Below are 19132 nucleotides of genomic sequence, written 5' to 3'. Positions count from 1 at the left end.
TATCCATTCATCTATTGATGGATACTTAAATTTATTTCATATCTTCGTTACTGTAAATAATGCTGCAATGAACATAGGGGTGCATATATCTTTCTGAGTTGGTGTTTTTGCTTACTTTATATCCATAAGTGGGAATACTGGTAGTTTTATTTTTAATTTTTTGAAGAACCTGCATGATATTTTCCATATTGCCTGTGACAATTTACATCTACACCAATAGTACAGGAGGGTTCCCTTTTCTCCACATCCTCATCAACACTTGTTATGCATTTCAATGATAGCCATTCTGACAGGTGGGAAGTGATATTGTTTTGATGCATTTCACTGATGATTAATGAAGTTAAACATTTTTTCATGTCTCAGAGATTGGCCATCTGTATGTCTTCTTTGGAGAAATGTCTACTCAGGTCCTCTGATATTTAATCAGAAAGTTTGGGGGGTTTTTTGTTATTGAGTTGTATGAGTTATTTATATATTGTGGATATTAAGCCTTTATCAAACATATTATTTTCAAATATCTTATCTTATTTAGTAGGTTGCTTTCCTTTCATTGATAATTTCCTTCACTATGTAAGCACTTTTTAGTCTGATGTAGTCTCATTTTTTTTTTTTTTCCTTTTGTTGCAGGATTGTAAGGACACGCCAAAAAACTGTTGCTAAGACTGATGGCAAGAACATACTGCCTATGTTTTATTTTAGGTATTCTATGGTTTCAGGTCTTACACTTTAATCTTTAATCAATTTTGAATTTATTTTTCTATGTAGTATAAGAATTTAGTCCAGTTTGATTCTTTTACATACAGGTATTAAATTTTTCCCAACACCATTTTAATTTATTTTTAATTGAAGTATAGTTGCTTTACCATGTTGTGTTGGTTTCTGTTACACAACAACGTGAATTAGCTATAAGTATACCTATATCTCCTCCCTCTTGAGCCTCCCTCTGCCTCGCCCCAATGCCAGCCCTCTAGGTCATCACAGGGCATTGAGCTGAGTTCCCTGTGCTATACAACTGCTTCTCACTTGCTAACTATTTTGCACTTGATATTGTATATATGTCAGTGCTGCCTTCTTAATTCATCCCACTCTCTCCTCCCCAACACCATTTATTGAAGAAGCTCTCTTTTCCCCATTGTATATTCCTGTCTCCTTTGTCATAAATTAATTGATCCTATAGGCATTGGCTTATTTGGGGGCTCTCTCCCATTGATTTGTGTGTCTTTTTGTACGAATTTACATACTGGTTTAATTACTATAGCTTTGCAGTAAAGTTTTAAGTAAAGGAGTGTGATACCTCCAGCTTTTTTTTTTTTTTTCCCTCAAAATTACTTTGACTATCCAGGGTCTTTCATGGTTCTATATAAACTTTAGAATTATTTGTTCTAGTCCTGTGAAAACTGCTATTGATGCTTTGATTGAGATTGCATTGAATCTGTAGATCACTTTGTGTAATATGGATGTCTTAACAATATTAATTCTTCTAATCCATGAGCAAGGTATATCTTCTATTTGTTTGTGTATTCTTCAATTTCTTTTGTCAATGTCTTATCCTGTTCAGAGTACAGGCTTTTCACCACCCCAGTTAAATTTATTCCTAGGTATTTGATTCTGTTTGATGCAATTATAAGTGGGATTTAAAATTTTTCTTTCTGATAGATGGTTTTTCTTGTATATAAAAACTACAGATTTCTGCATATTAATTTTGTATCTTGTAACTTTAGTGAATTCATTTATCAGATATAATAGGTTTTTTTTTTTTTTTGGTGGAGTCTTTAGGGTTTCTGTATATAGTATCATGTCATCTGCAAGAAGTTTGACTTCTTTCTTTCTAATTTGGATTACTTTCATTTCTTTTTCTTGTATAATTGTTGTGATTAAAACTTTCAATACTCTGAGAGTGAGCAATCTTATCTTGTTCCTGATCTTAGAGGAAGTGTTTTCTGAATTTCACAATTGAGTATATTGTTGGTTGTAGGGGCATATAAGGCCTTTATTATGTTTAGGTATGTTGCTTCTATTCCCACTTTCTGGAGAGGTTTTATTGTAAACAGACGCTGCTGCTGCTGCTAAGCCACTTCAGTCATGTTCGGCTCTGTGTGAACCCATAGACGGAAGCCAACCAGGCTCCCCCGTCCCTGGGATTCTCCAGGCAAGAACACTGGAGTGGGTTGCCATTTGCTTCTCCAATGCATGAAAGTGAAAACTGAAAGTAAAGTTGCTCACCTGTGTCCGACTCTTAGCGGCCCCATGGACTGCAGCCCAACAGGCTTTGCCATCCATGGGATTTTCTAGGCAAGAGTACTGGAGTGGGGTGCCATTGCCTTCTCTGAAACAGACGCTACATTTTGTCAAAAGCTTTTCCTAAATCAATTGAAGTGACCATATGATTTTATTCTATTTGTTAATGTGGTGAATCACAATGATTTGCGGATATTGAAAGATCTTTGCATCCCTTTGAAAACTACTTTTGAATCATGGTGTGTGAACCTTCTAACTTACTGTTGAATTTAGTTTGGTAATACTTTGTTGAGTGTTTTTGCATTTATGTTTATCAGTGATGTTTGCCTGCAATTTTCTTTTTTAGATTATCTTTGTCTATTTTTTTTTTTTTTTTTAATCAGGGTAATACTGGCTTGAAAGCAGCATTGAAGGCATTTTCTCCTCTTCAATTTTTGAAATAGTCTGAGGAGAGGCAGTAGCTCTTTTTTAAATGTTTGGTAGAATTTATCTGTGAAGCCATCTCGTGTTAGACTTTTGTTTGTTGAAAAGTTTTAAATTACAGATTTAATTTCATTCCTGGCAATTGGTTTGTTTGTATTTTTATCTATCTCTTCCTGATTAGTCTTCAGAGACTGTATTTCTAAGAATTTATCCATTTCTTTTAGGTTGTCCATTTTTGGAGCATATATTTGTTTATAGTAATTTTCTTGTTATTTTTTGTATTTTTGTGTTGTCAGTTGTTATTTTTTTTTTCATTTATGATTTTATTTATCTAGGCCTTCTCTTTTTTGATGTGTCTGTTACTCACTCAGTCGTGTCCAACTCTTTGAGACCCCATGTACTGTAGCCCACCAGGCTCCTCTGTCCATGTGATTCTCTAGGCAAGAATACTGGAGTGGGTAGCCAGTCCCTTTTCCAGGGGACCTTCCTGACCCAGGGATCGAACCTGGGTCTTCCACATTGTAGGCAGATTCTTTACTATCTGAGCCACTGGGGAAACTTTCTGTTTGATTAGTTCTGGCTAACGGTTTTTCAATTTTGTGTATCTTTTCAAAGAACCAGCTCTTAACTTTCATTAATCTTTTCTATTGCTTTTTAGTTTATATTTCACTTATTTCTGCTTTAATCTTTATTATTTATTTCCTTCTACTAACTGTGGGTTTTGTTTGTTTTTCTTTTTCTAGTTCCTTTAACTTAGATTGGTTTGTTTGAGATTTTTCTTGTTTTCTGAGGTAGGCTTGAATCACTATAAACTTCCCTCTTAGAACTACTTTCCTGCAGCCCTATAGATTTCTGTGTCATTGTGTTAACATTTTTATCCCAAGATATTTTTTTTTATTTTATCTTTGATTTCTTCAATGACCCATTGGTTGTTTAGTAGTATGCTGTTTAGACTCCACGTGTTTTTTTTTTCTTTTCTTTTAGTTGTTTTCCTTATAGTTGATTTTATAGTCTAATACTGTTGTGATCTGAAAAGACATTTGATATTATTTTGAGTCCAATCATTTTAAGCAGAAAAATATATCAGACAGCCTGTAGTTTCTTAGGAAGAAAGCACCATATTCTAAAATAATTTTCCATAAGTTTACTAAACATGATTATGATATGTGTGTTTATTTGTAGGAACTGGTAACATCTAAACATAACAAACCAAACAGGCAAACTATTGTGCTACCACTGCCACCACATTTTATGCAAAGGAATGCCAATGTACATGAATTCCAAGCAAGTTAAAAAGAAAAAAAAGCTGATTAGACCTTAGATTGCCCATTGACCGGGATGACAGCCACCGCTGCAGTGGAAACACCAAAAATGAAGAAGAGTGCCTCCAAGGAAGAGAAGCAGCAGTCTAAGCAAGAGAATACAGAGCAGGGCAATGCTGATTCTGAAGAGTGGCTGGGCTGTGAGAGTGATCCTGAACAAATGAGCCTTAAAAAGAGCAACAATGACAATAGATGCCAACTGGGAGATGTTCAATTGAATAAAAAGGATATCCTTTCTAAGCCACACCGTCAGCTATGTAGATCACCCTGCCTAGATCATCCAAGCTTCTCCCAGAGCAGCATTCTACATGATGGGAAGCTTGACTTGGAAAAAGAATACCAAACCAAGATGGATTTTGCTTTAAAGTTGGGTTATGCAGAGGAACAGATTCAATCAGTGCTGAACAAGCTGGGTCCAGAATCGCTTATTAATGATGTATTGGCAGAGCTTGTCAGACTTGGGAACAAAGGTGATTTGGAAGGGCAAGTTAACTTGAATCTGTTAGGGCCTCGAGGGCCCAGCTCCAGAGAGATCACAAGCCCTGAGCTGTCTCTTGAAGATGAAATAGACAACAGTGACAATTTGAGGCCAGTTGTCATAGATGGAAGTAATGTGGCAATGAGGTAAGACTGGTATATTTTCTTTCTCTTTCTTTAAAACTGCCTTGACCTCATAGAAATTGGCTTCCTTTACAATATGGGAGGCCCTTAGTTGTCTGTGATTTGTGTTCCTCTCGATGGAAAGATGCTAAAATGATCCTGACTGACCTTTTATATTGCCTTTGAAATCGTTGCCAGCTTGTTTTCAGGTGTTCTGAAAGCACCTTAGACATCAGTGATACTTCAGAGGAGATGTAACCAATCAGCATTTGTTCCTCTTGAGGTCCCCTCTCCCACCTCTACTTGGCTAAACAAATCATCTGGAAAATAATGCTTTTATAATGTCACTTGGGGGCTTACTTGGGAGCTTTCAGTAATTCAAAATTTCCAAGCTTACCTCAAATTTGTATCCCTTTGCTTGACTTTGTGATTTGATCTTTCCTTTCTCCCACTTGATTACAATTCTCATGCATATTGCATTTATATTAATCTCTTTAACAAACTCCATGTAAATTGTGATGATTCCTACCCCCAGTACATGGGTGTATGTCATTTTCCAGTCTAGGAGTGATCACCTCCTTATTTCTATACCCTTCAAGTTGTATTACAACCGCAAGTACCATTATGACTTTTCTCATCCCAATGATTGTCTCTGAGCTGAAGTAACATGGTAGACTGAATAATCGTCCCCTAATGAAGTTCACATCCTAATCCTTAGAATCTGAGAATATATTTTCTTACATGATAAAAAGCAACTTTGCAAATATGATTAAGCTAATGACCTTGAGATGGGGAAAATTATCCTGTATTTTATGGTGGGCTCAATGTAACCTCAAGGGTCCTTATAAGAGGGAGGGAGGCAACAGGCTCAGAATGAATAGTAAGTGATTTGATGACAGAAATAAGAAGTTGGAGAGATGTAAGAAAGAGACTGTGAACCAAGGAATGTGAGCAACCTCCAGAAACTGAAGAAGTTAGGGAAGTATTCTTCTTTGCAGCTGTCAGAAAGAACACAGCTTTGCCAATATCTTGATTTTTCAGGCAAAAATACTGAAGTGTTCTCAATACTGGAGAGTATTCTCAACCCAGGGATCTTCTTGACACAGGGAATGAACCTGCATCTCCTATGTCCCCTGCATTGCAGACAGATTCTTTATCTCCTGAGCCAGTGAGTGAAAGTTGTTCAGTCGTGTCTGACTCTTGGCGACCCCTAGAGTAGGTAGCCTTTCCCTTCTACAGGGGATCTTCTCAACCCAGGGATTGAACTCAGGTCTCCCGCATTAGAGGTGGATTCTTTACCAGCTGAACCAGAAGGGAAGCACAAGAATACTGAAGTGGGTAGCCTATCCCTTCTCCAGGGGATCTTCCTGACCCAAGAATCAAACCGGGGTCTCCTGCATTGCAGGCGGATTCTTTACCAACTGAGCTATGGGTTCCCTGATACCACATACAAAAATTAAGAAAAAATGAATTAAATACCTAAATGTAAGACCATAAGCCATAAAATTTCTAAAGGAAAATATAGGCAGAACACTTTTTGACATAAATCATAGCAATATGCTTTTAAACCTGTCTCCTAAAGCAAAGGAAATAAAAGTTAAAGTAAACAAATGGCACGAAATTAAACTTAAAAGCTGTTGCATAACAAAGGAAACCTTTGACAAAATTAAAAGAAAACCTACTGAATAGAAGAAAATATTTGCTAGTGATATGACTGTTAGGATTAATGTCCAAAATGCATAAACAGTGCATACAATTCAATATTTTTAAAAAAAAGCCAAACAATTCAATTTAAAAATGAGCATAAAACTTGAATAGATATGTTTCCAAAGAAGACATACAGATGGCCAATAGGCACATGAAAGGATGCTCAACATTGCTAATAATCAGGGAAAGGCAAATCAAAACTATGGTGAGACATCACCTCACACATGTCAGAATGGCTACTGTCAAATAGATCACAAAAAATAACAAGTGTGTTGGTGAAGATGTGGAGAAAAGAGAGCCCTACTGTACTGTTGGTGGGAATGTAAAGTGGTATAGCCATTATAAAAAGAGCAAGGATATTTTTCAAGAGAGTAAAAATAGAACTATTATATGATCCAACTATTTCATTCCTGTGTATATATCTGAAGGGAACAAAAACACTGATTTGGAAAAAAAAAAAAATATATATATATATATATATATACGCAGCCCAATGTTCACAGTAGCATTATTTACAATAGCCAAGATATGGAAGCAAACTTAATGTCCATAAGCTGATTACTCAGCCATAAAAAAGAATGAAAATTGACTATTTGCAACAGTATGGGTGAATCTAGAGTGTATTATGCTTAGTGAAAAAGTCAGACAGAGAAAGGCAAATACTGTATGCTATCACTTATATGTGGAATCTAAAAAATAAAATGGAATATAACAAAATGGAAACAGACTCAAGTATATAAAGAACACACTAGTGGTTACTACTGGGAAGAAAGATGGAGGATAGGCCAAATAGGGTTAAGATATTGAGAGGTAACTTAGATAAAGGCTCTTATGACAGATTTGTTTTCTTTTTTTTTTTTTTTAAATTTTATTTTATTTTTAAACTTTAAAATATTGTATTAGTTTTGCCAAATATCGAAATGAATCCTCCACAGGTATACATATGTTCCCCATCCTGAACCCTCCTCCCTCCTCCCTCCCCATACCATCCCTCTGGGTCATCCCAGTGCACCAGCCCCAAGCATCCAGTATCGTGCATCAAACCTGGACTGGCGACTCATTTCATACATGATATTATACATGTTTAAATGCCATTCTCCCAAATCTTCCCACCCTCACCCTCTCCCACCGAGTCGATAAGACTGTTCTATACATCAGTGTCTCTTTTGCTGTCTCGTACACAGGGTTATTGTTACCATCTTTCTAAATTCCATATATATGCGTTAGTATACTGTATTGGTGTTTTTCTTTCTGGCTTACTTCACTCTGTATAATAGGCTTCAGTTTCATCCACCTCATTAGAACTGATTCAAATGTATTCTTTTTAATGGCTGAGTAATACTCCATTGTGTATATGTACCACAGCTTTCTTATCCATTCATCTGCTGATGGACATCTAGGTTGCTTCCATGTCCTGGCTATTATAAACAGTCCTGAGATGAACATTGGGGTGCTGGTTTATTTCCTTTTACCAGATGATGCAAATCAGCTAGAACACAAGTTTTCTTTTTGTTTCAGTTGTCAAGAAACCCAGAAAGCATGTAATGCATGACTACAGCAACAGAAAGTCAAGGAAGACCATACATTTAGTTCTTCCTTTTATGTACGGTGGGCTTCCCTGGTGGCTCAGAGGTTAAAGCGTCTGCCTTCAATGCAGGAGACCTGGGTTTGATCCCTGGGTCAGGAAAATCCCCTGGAGAAGGAAATGGCAACCCACTCCAGTATTCTTGCCTGGAGAATCCCATGGATGGAGGAGCCTGGTGGGCTGCAGTCCACAGGGTCGCAAAGAGTCAGACACGACTGAACAACTTCACTTCACTTCAGTGCTATGTATAAAATAAATAACACACAAGGATATATTTTACATCACAGAAAAATATAGTCAATATTTTATATTAAAAAAACTTTGCTGATGTTCAGTCACTAAGTCATGTCCAACTCTTTGCAACCCCACGGACTGCAGCACAGCAGGCTTCCCTGTCCTTCACTATCTCCTGGAACTGGCTCAAATTTATATTCATTGAGTCACTGATACTATCTATTGAATGGCTATGTTGCACACCTGAAACTATTATAGTATTGTAAGTCAATTGTACTTTAATAAAAATAAAAAATATAATATTTGAAGAAAGGATTCTGTAAATGTATTCCCTGCTATTAGAAATTATGTCGTGTTCTTAATGACATTAATGGCCACATACTATATTGCAGGAGCATTGGAGTCAGATTTTAATACAGTCATTTATAACTTGTGTGGCCTTGGGTAGTTATTCAATCTCTGAACTCAACCTCTGCTCATCTGCAGGCTAAATCAGAATATGCAAAGTACTTGGCACAGAATAGATTAAAAATATTAGTTTTATTTTATTCATTTGAAGCCAGAAAATGTAAGTTCTCACTTTGTACATATTATCTATAACAAGTGTTCCCAAGTCATTTAACCTTGCTGAACTCTAATTTTCTCATCAGTAAAATACAGTTTTTATGAAGATTATACAGAACTGTATATTAAAATGTACCTTCAGATAGCCTGCTAAGCAATTCCTGCTAAATATTCCATGTATGGCTCAAAACACTTGCCCCCATCCCCAGAGATGTGGAAACATCCAGTACTGTGCTATGTGCTCTGGGAAAAAATAGGGACACATAAAATAAGGTCCAGCCCTCAAAGACAATGGGATAACCAAATGAAAAACCTGATAGTATAAGATGCTCTGATTGTTTACGGTGCTAGAGAATGCTTTAATTTCATTTTCTTACATATAGCTGTCCAGTTTTCCCAGCATCACTTATTGAAGAGACTGTCTTTTCTCCATTGCATATCCCTGCCTCCTTTATTGCAAATTAATTGACCATAAGGTATGGGGATTTTTTTCTGGGCTCTATTCTGTCTCATTAAGCTATGTGTCTGTTTTGGAACCAGTAACATACTCTTTTGATTACTGCAGTTTTGTAGCATATTCTGAAGCCAGAGCACATGACTACTCAGCTTTGTTCAATCTCAAGTTCTTTGCCTCTTTGAGGTATATTTTGTTCATACAAAATTTAAAATTATTTGGTTTTTTTTCTGTGAAAAATTCCTTTGGTGTATTGTTAGGAACTGCATTGAAACTGTAGATTACATTGGGTATTACAGTCACTTTAACAATATTAATTCTTAGTGAGAAATAGATTTAAGGGACTAGATCTGATAGAGTGCCTGAGGAACTGTGGACAGAGGTTTGTGACATTGTACAGGAGACAGGAATCAAGATCATCCCCAAGAAAAAGAAATGCAAAAAAGCAAAATGGCTGCCTGAGGAGGCCTTACAAATAGATGTGAAAAGAAGGAAAGCGAAAAGCAAAGAAGAAAAAGAAAGATATACTCATCTGAATGCAGAGTTCCAAAGAAAAGCAAGGAGAGATAAGAAAGCCTTCCTCAGTGATCAATGCAAAGAAATGGAGGAAAACAACAGAATGAGAAAGACTAGAGATCTCTTCAAGAAAATTAGAGATACCAAGGGAACATTTCATGCAAAGATGGGCTCAATAAAGGACAGAAGTGGTATGGACCTAACAGAAGCAGAAGATATTAAGAAGAGGTGGCAAGAATACACAGAAGAACTGTACAAGAAAAATCTACACAACACAGATAATCATGATGCTGTGATCACTCACACTCACCTAGAGCCAGACATCCTGGAATGGGAAGTCAAGTGGGCCGTAGGAAGCATCACTATGAACAAAGCTAGTGGAGCTAGTGGAATTCCAGTTGAGCGATTTCAAATCTAAAAGATGATGCTGTGAAAGTGCTGCACTTAATGTCAGCAAATTTTGAAAACTCAGCACTGGCCACAGGACTGGAAAAGGTTATTTTTCATTCCAATCCCAAACAAAAGGCAATGCCAAAAAATGCTCAAACTGCTGCACAATTGCACTCATCTCACATGCTAGTAAAGTAATGCTCAAAATTCTCCAAGCCAGGCTTCAGCAATACGTGAACCATGAACCTCTAGATGTTCAAGCTGGTTTTAGGAAAGGCAGAGGAACCAGAGATCAAATTGCCAACATCCTTTGGATCATCAAAAAACCAAAGAGAGTTCCAGAAAAACATCTATTTCTGCTTTATTGACTATGCCAAAGCCTTTGACTGTGTGGATCACAAGAAACTTTGGAAAATTCTGAAAGAGATAGGAATACCAGACCACCTGACCTACCTCTTGAGAAACCTATATATATGCACATAAGGAAGCAACAGTTAAAACTGGACATGGAACAACAGACTGGTTCCAAATAGGAAAAGGAATACGTCAAGGCTGTATATTGTCACCCTGCTTATTGAACTTATATGCAGAGTACATCATGAGAAATGCTGGGCTGGAGGAAGCATAAGCTGGAACTAAGATTGCCAGGAGAAATATCAATAACCTCAGATACGCAGATGACACCACCCTTATGGCAGAGAGTGAAGAAGAACTAAAGAGCCTCTTGATGAAAGTGAAAGAAGAGCATGAAAAAGTTGGCTTAAAGCTCAACATTCAGAAAACTAAGATCATGTCATCTTGTCCCATCACTTCATGGCAAATAGATGGGGAAACAGTGGAAACAGTGGCTGACTTCATTTTTCTGGGCTCCAAAATCACGGTAGATGGTGATTGCAGCCATGAAATTAAAAGACACTTACTCGTTGGAAGGAAAGTTATGAGCAACCTAGGCAGCATATTAAAAAGCAGAGACAATACTTTGCCAACAAAAGTCCGTCTAGTCAAGACAATGGTTTTTCCAATGGTGATGTATGGATTTCAGAGTTGGACTATGAAGAAACCTAAGTGCCGAAGAATTGATGCTTTTGAAGTGTTGTGTTGGAGAAGACTCTTGAGAGTCCCTTGGACTGCAAGGAGATACAATCAATCCATCCTAAAGGAAATCAGTCTGGGTGTTAATTGGAAAGACTGATGTTGAAGCTGAAGCTCCAATACTTTGGTGACCTGATGTGAAGAGCTGACTCATTGGAAAAGACCCTGATGCTGAGAAAGATTGAGGGCAGGAGGAGAAGGGGATGACAGAGGATAAGATGGCTGGATGGCATCACCAACTCGATGGACATGAGTCTGAGTGAACTCTGGGAGTTGGTGATGGACAGGGAGGCCTGACTTGCTGCAGATCATGGGGTCACAAAGATTTGGACACGACTGAGTGACTGAACTGAACTGAACTGAATTAAAAAACAGGGTGTATCTTTCAATCTGTTTGTGTTTTCCTCAATTTCTTTCATCATCTTATAGTTTTCTGAGCACATGGCATTTACCTTCTTAGGTAGCTTTCAGTTCAGTCGCTCAGTCGTGTCCAAATCTTTGTGACCCCATGATCCGCAGCATGCCAGGCCTCCCTGTCTATCACCATCCCCGGGAGTCCACCCACACCCACGTCCATTGAGTCGGTGATGCTATCTAATCATCTCATCCTCTGTCGTTCCCTTCTCGTCCTGCCCTCAATCTTTCCCAGCATCAGGGTCTTTTCAAATGAGTAATCTCTTCGCATCAGGTGGCCAAAGTATTAGAATTTCAACTTCAACATCAATCCTTCCAATGAACACCCAGGACTGATCTCCTTTAGGACGGGTTGGTTGAATCTCTTTGCAGTCCAAGGGACTCTCAAGAGTCTTCTCCAACACCACAGTTCAAAAGAATCAATTCATCGGCACTCAGCTTTCTTCCTAGTCCAACTCTCACATCCATACATGACCATTGGAAAAACCATAGCCTTGACTAGCTGGTCCTTTGTTGATGAAGTAATGTCTCTGCTTTTTACTATGTTGCCTAGGTTTGTCATAACTTTCCTTCCAAGGAGTAAGTGTCTTCTAATTTCATGGCTGCAATCACCATCTGCAGTGATGTTGGAGCCCCCCAAAATAAAGTCTGACACTGTGTCCAATGTTTCCCCATCTATTTTCCATGAAGTTATGGGATCAGATGCCATGATCTTCGTTTTCTGAATGTTGAGCTTTAAGCCAACTTTTTCACTCTCCTCTTTCACTTTCATCAAGAGGCTCTTTAGTTCTTCTTCACTTTCTGCCATAAGGATAGTGTCATCTGCATATCTGAGGTTATTGATATTTCTCCCAGCTATCTTGGTTCCAGTTTGTGCTTCCTCCAGCCCAGCATTTCTCATGATGTACTTTGTATATAAGTTCAATAAGTAGGGTGAAAATATACAGCCTTGACGTACTCCTTTTCCTATTTGGAACCAGTCTGTTGTTCTATGTCCAGTTCTAACTGTTGCTTCCTGACCTGCATAGAGGTTTCTCAAGAGGCAGGTCAGGTGGTCTGGTATTCCTATCTCTTTCAGAATTTTCCAAAGTTTCTTGTGATCCACACAGTCAAAGGCTTTGGCATAGTCAATAAAGCAGAAATAGATGTTTTTCTGGAACTCTCTTTGGTTTTTTGATGATCCAAAGGATGTTGGCAATTTGATCTCTGGTTCCTCTGCCTTTCCTAAAACCAGCTTGAACATCTAGAAGTTCACGGTTCATGTATTGCTGAAGCCTGGCTTGGAGAATTTTGAGCATTACTTTACTAGCATGTGAGATGAGTGCAATTGTGCAGTAGTTTGAGCATTCTTTGGCATTGTCTTTTGTTTGGGATTGGAATGAAAAATGACCTTTTCCAGTCATGTGATCACTGCTGAATTTTTCAAATTTGCTGACATATTGAGTGCAGCACTTTCATAGCACCATCTTTTAGATTTGAAATAGCTCAACTGGAATTCCACTAGCTCCACTAGCTTTGTTCATAGTGATGCTTCCTATGGCCCACTTGACTTCCCATTCCAGGATGTCTGGCTCTAGGTGAGTGTGAGTGATCACAGCATCATGATTATCTGGGTCGTGAAGATCTATTTTGTACAGTTCTTCTGTGTATTCCTGCCACCTCTTCTTAATATCTTCTGCTTCTGTTAGGTCCCTACCACTTCTGCCCTTTTTTGAGCCCATCTTTGCATAAAATGTTTCCTTGGTATCTCTAATTTTCTTGAAGAGATCTCTAGTGTTTCCCATTGTATTATTTTCCTCTATTTCTTTGCATTGATCACTGAAGAAGGCTTTCTTAACTCTCCTTGCTGTTCTTTGGAACTCTGAAATCAAATGGGTATATCTTTCCTTTTCTCCTTTGTTTTTTGCTTCTCTTTTTTTCACAGCTATTTGTAAGGCCTCCTCAGGCAGCCATTTTGCTTTTTTGCATTTCTTTTTCTTGGGGATGGTCTTGATCCCTGTCTCCTGTACAATGTCAAAAGCCTCCATCCATAGTTCATCAGGCTCTCTGTCTATCAAATCTGGTCCCCTTAAATCTATTTCTCACTTCCACTGTATAATCATAAGGGATTTGATCTAGGTCATATTGGTAGCTTTATTTGGTAGATCTAGGTAGCTTTATCCCTAACTATTTTGTTCTTTTTGATGAGATGGTTAGTGAGATTGTTTCCTTAATTTCACTTTCTGAAAGGTCATTGTTAGTGTACAGAAATTTCACAGATTTTTTTTTTTTTTAATATGAATGGATGAACTGAGTAAAGCAGGCTGTTCCCATACGGTGCTGAGTCCTTTACTAGATTTTACCTCGTGCTTTTTTTGGAGGGCGGTAAGAACTCAATCCTAAAGGAAATCAACCCTAAGTATTCATCAGGACTAATGCTGAAGCTGAAACTCCAATACTTTGGGCACGATGCAAGGAGCTGACTCATTGAAAAAGACCCTGATGCTGGGAAAGATTGAAGGCAGAGTGAGAAGGGGCTGACAGAGGATAAGATGGTTGGATAGTATCACCGACTCAATGGATGTGAATTCGAGCAAACGCTGGGAGATGGCGAAGGACAAGGAAACCTAGCATGCTACAACCCATGGGGTCGCAAAGAGTCGGGCATGACTCAGCAACTGAACAACAATTTTTTTATTAACAAGATTTTTTATATTAATATTTGTATCCTATAACATGACTGAATATATTTATTAGTTCTAGTGTTTGTTTTTTTTTTTCCTGGAGAATTTAATATTTTGTTTATATAGTATCTTTTGATTTAGAGTATTAATCCATTGACATTTAAAGTGATTACATGTAGGTATGTACTTATTGCCATTTCGTTACTTGTTTTCTGGTTATTCTATAGTTTTTCTCTATTCCTGTCTTCTTGTAGTTTGATGATTTTTTAGTGGTATCCTTGTGTTCCTTTCTAGATTTTTGTGTATCTCTTGTAAGTTTTTGCTTTGAAGTTACCATGGGGTTCATATATATTGACCTGTAACTATATGTACTTGTTTTTATACATAATTTTATTTGTAATATTATTTTTATAATAATTTTTTTAAATTTTAAATTAATTTATTTATTTTAATTTGATGCTCATTACTTTACAATATTGCAGTGATTTTTGCAATGCATTGACATGAATCAGCCATGGGTGTACATCTGTTCACCATCCTGAACCCCCTTCCCACCTCCCTCCCCGTCCCATCCCTCAGGGTTATCCTAGTGCACCAGCCCTTAGCACCCTGTCCCATGCATCAAACCTGGACTGGTACTCTAATCCCCATGTGATAATATACATGTTTCAATGCTATTCCCTCAAATCATCCCACCCTTTCCTTTTCCCACAAAGTCAAAAAGTTTGTTTTTATATATGTATCTCTTTTGTTATCTCGCATATAGAATCATCATTACCATCTTTCTAAATTCCATATATATGTGTTAGTATACTGTATTGGTGTTTTTCTTTCTGACTTACTTCACTCGGTATAATAGGCTTCAGTTTCATCCACCTCATTAGAACTTATTTAAATGCATTATTTTTAATGGCTGAGTAATACTCCGTTGTGCATATGTACCACAGCTTTCTTTTCCATTCATCTGCTGATGGACATCTAGGTTGCTTCCATGTCCTGGCTATTATAAACAGTGCTGCGATGAACACTGGGGTACATGTATCTTTTTCAATTCTGGTTTCCTTGGTGTGTGTGCCCACCAGTGGGATTTCTGGGTCGTATGGCAGTTCTATTTCCAGGTTTTTAAGGAATCTCCACACTGTTCTCCATAGTGGCTGTACTAGTTTGCGTTCCCACCAACAGTGTAAGCAGGCTTCTTTTTCTCTGCACCCTCCAGCCATTCTGACCAGCATGAGATGGCACCTCATTGTGGGTTTGATTTGCATTTCTCTGATAATGAGTGACGTTGAGCATCTTTTTATATATTTGTTAGCCATCTGTATGTCTTCTTTGGAGAAATGTCTGTTTAGTTTCTTGGCCCACTTTTTGATTGGGTTGCTTGTTTTTCTGGAATTGAGCTGCATGTACTGCTTGTATATTTTTGAGATGAATTCTTTGTCACTTGCTTTGTTTGCTATTATTTTCTCCCATTCTGAAGGCTGTCTTTTCACCTTGCTTATAGTTTCCTTTGTTGGGCAAAAGCTTTTACGTTTAGTTAGGTCCCATTTGTTTATTTTTGCCTTTATTTCCATTACTCTGGGAAGTGGGACATAGAGGATCCTCCTGTGATTTGTGTCGGAGAGTGTTTTGCCTATGTTTTCCTCTAGGAGTTTTATAGTTTCTGGTCTTACGTTTAGATCTATAATCCATTTTGAGTTTATTTTTGTGTATGGTGTTAGAAAGTGTTCTAGTTTCACTGTTTTACAAGTGGTTGGCCATTTTTCTCAGCACGACTTGTTAAAAGAGATTGTCTTTTCTCCATTGTATATTCTTGTTTCCTTTGTCAAAGATAAGGTATCCATAGGTACGTGGATTTATCTCTGGACTTTCTATTTTGTTCGATTGATCTATATTTCTGTCTTTGTGCCAGTACCATACTGCCTTGATAATTGTAGCTTTTTAGTGTAGTCTGAAGTCAAGCAGGTTGATTCCTCCAGTTCCATTCTCCTTTCTCAAGATTGCTTTAGTTATTCAGATTTTTTGTATTTCCATGCAAATTGTGAAATTATTTGTTCTAGTTCTCTGAAAAATACCTTTGGTAGCTTGATAGGGATTATACTGAATCTATAGATTGCTTTGGGTAGTGTACTCATTTTCACTATATTGATCCTTCTGATCCATGAACAAAACATATTTCTCCATCTCTTTCTGTCATCTTTGATATCTTCCATCAGAGTTTTATAGTTTTCTATATACAGGTCTTTTTTTTTTTTTTTTTCAGTTCAGTTCAGTCACTCAGTCGTGTCCAACTCTTTGTGACCTCATGAATCGCAGCATGCCAGGCCTCCCTGTCCATCACCAACTCCCAGAGTTCACCCAAACTCATGTGCATCGAGTTGGTGATGCTATCCAGCCATCTTATCCTCTGTCGTCCCCTTCTCCTCATGCCCCCAATCCCTCCCAGCATCAGAATCTTTTCCAATGAGTCAACTCTTCGCATGAGGTGGCCAAAGTATTGGAGTTTCAGTCTCAGCATCAGTCCTTCCAGTGAACACCTAGGATGGTCTCCTTTAGGATGAGCTGGTTGGATCTCCTTGCAGTCTCAAGAGTCTTCTCCAACACCACAATTCAAAAGCATCAATTCTTTGGTGCTCAGCTTTATTCACAGTCCAACTCTCACATCCATACATGACCAATGGAAAAACCATAGACTTGACTAGACGGAACTTTGTTGGCAAAGTAATATCTCTGCTTTTGAATATGCTGTCTAGGTTGGTCATAGTTTTCCTTCCAAGGAGTAAGCATCTTTTAATTTCATGGCTGCAGTCACCATCTGCAGTGATTTTGGAGCCCCCAAAAATAAAATCTGACACTGTTTCTACTGTTTCCCCATCTATTTCCCATGAAGTTATGTGACCAGATGCCATGATCTTTTCTTCTTTAGGTTGGTTTAATCCTAAGAGTTTTACTCTTTGTGTTCCAATGGTGAATTGGATTGTTTCCTTAATTTCTCTTTCTGTTTACTCATTGTTAGTGTATAGGAATGCAAGGGGTCCCTGTGTATTAATTTTATATCCTGCAACTTTATTATATTCATTGATTAGCTCTAGCAGTTTTCTGGTGATGTCTTAGGGTTTTCTATGTAGAGGATCACGTCATCTGCAAATAGTGAGAGTTTTACTTCTTCTTTTCCAATCTGGATTCCTTTTATTTATATTTATTCTCTGATTGCTGTGGCTAAAACTTCCAAAACTATGTTGGATAGTAGTGGTAAGATTGGGCACCCTTGTCTTGTTCCTGGCTTTAGGGGAAATGCTTTCAATTTTTCACCACTGAGTATGTTTGCTGAGGGTTTATCATATATGTCTTTTATTATGTTGAGCTATGTTCCCTCTGTGCCTGCTTTCTGGAAGGTTTTTATCATAAATAGATGTTGAAATTTGTCAAAATCTTTCTCTGCATCTATAGAGACAATCATATGGTTTTATCTTTGAATTTGTTGATGTGGTGTATCACATTGATTGATTTGCAAATGATGAAGAATCCTTGCATCCCTGGGATAAAGCCCACTTGGTCATGATGTATGATCCTTTTAATATGTTGTTGGATTCTGTTTGCTAGAATTTTGTTAAGGATTTTTGCATCTATATTCATCAGCGATATTGAACTGTAGTTTTCTTTTTTTGTGGCATATTTGTTTTGTTTTGGTATTAGGGTGATGATGGTCTCATAGAATGAGCTTGGAAGTTTACCTTCCTCTGCAAATTTCTGGAAGAGCTTGAGTAGGATAGATTCTTCTCTAAATTTTTGGTAGAATTCAGCTGTGAAGCCATCTGGTCCTGGGCTTTTGTTTGTTGGAAGATTTCTGACTACAGTTTCAATTTCCGTGCTTGTGATGGATCTGTTAAGACTTTCTATTTTCCTGGTTCAGTTTTGGAAAGTTGTATTTTTCTAAGAATTTTTCCATTCCTTCCAAGCTGTCCATTTTTTTGGCATATAGTTGATGATAGTAGTCTCTTATGATCCTTTGTATTTCTGTGTTGTCTGTTGTGATTTATCCAGTATCAATTCTAATTTTGTTGATTTGATTGTTCTCCCTTTATTCTTGATGAGTCTGGATAACTCTTGATGAGTTGTCTATTTATCTTCTCAAAGAACCAGCTTCTTGCTTTGTTGAATTTTGCTATGGTCGCCGTTGTTTCTTTTTCATTTTTTTCTGCCCTAATTTTTAAGATTTCTTTCCATCTACTAACCCTGGAGTTCTTCATTTCTTCCTTTTCTAGTTGTTTTTGGTGTAGAGATAGGTTATTTATTTCATTTTCTCTTGTTTCTTGAGGTAAGCTTGTATTGCTATGAACCTTTCCCTTCAGTGCAGTTCTGTTCAGTCTCTCAGTTGTCTCCGAATCTTTGCCACCCCAAGAACTGCAGCACGCCAGGCCTCCCTGTCCATCACCAACTCCCGGAGGTCACTCAAACTCACGTCCATAGAATCTGTGATGCCATCCAGCCATCTCATATCCTGTCTTCCCCTTCTCCTCCTGCCCCCAATCCCTCCCAGCATCAGAGTCTTTTCCAATGAGTCAACTTTTCGCACAAGGTGGCCAAAGTACTGGAGTTTCAGCTTTAGCATCATTCCTTCCAAAGAACACCCAGGACTGATCTCCTTTAGAATGGACTAGTTGGATCTCCTTGCAGTCCAAGGGACTCTCAAGAGTCTGCTCCAACGCCACAGTTCAAAAGCAACAATTCTTTGGTGCTCAGCTTTCTTCACAGTCCAACTCTCACATCCATACATAACCACTGGAAAAACCATAGCCTTGACTAGACGGACATTTGTTGGCAAAGTAATGTCTCTGCTTTTGAATATGCTATCTATGTTGGTCATAACTTTCCTTCCAAGGAGTAGGCGTCTTTTAATTTCATGGCTGCAATAACCATCTGCAGTGATTTT

General features: G+C 37.8%; 1 protein-coding gene across 2 annotated transcripts in view; it reads left to right on the top strand.

Annotated features, from left to right (window-relative positions):
- The window catches only part of ZC3H12B (zinc finger CCCH-type containing 12B), a 257381-nt gene that overhangs the window by 195563 nt on the left and 42686 nt on the right, over nucleotides 1-19132 (top strand). The window contains exons 2-3 of one of the 2 annotated variants that reach the window (XM_061410306.1): nucleotides 628-699; nucleotides 3844-4607. In XM_061410306.1, the coding sequence (XP_061266290.1) occupies nucleotides 4000-4607 (608 nt within the window). In that variant the 5' untranslated portion in view covers nucleotides 628-699; nucleotides 3844-3999. The remainder of the gene's footprint in view (nucleotides 1-627; nucleotides 700-3843; nucleotides 4608-19132) is intronic. The other variant, XM_061410305.1, reaches the window with a different exon arrangement.

This window comes from Bos javanicus, chromosome X, assembly GCF_032452875.1.
Source record: "Bos javanicus breed banteng chromosome X, ARS-OSU_banteng_1.0, whole genome shotgun sequence".
NCBI classification, from domain to species: domain Eukaryota; kingdom Metazoa; phylum Chordata; class Mammalia; order Artiodactyla; family Bovidae; genus Bos; species Bos javanicus.
This window is presented reverse-complemented; position numbering and strand designations above follow the sequence as displayed.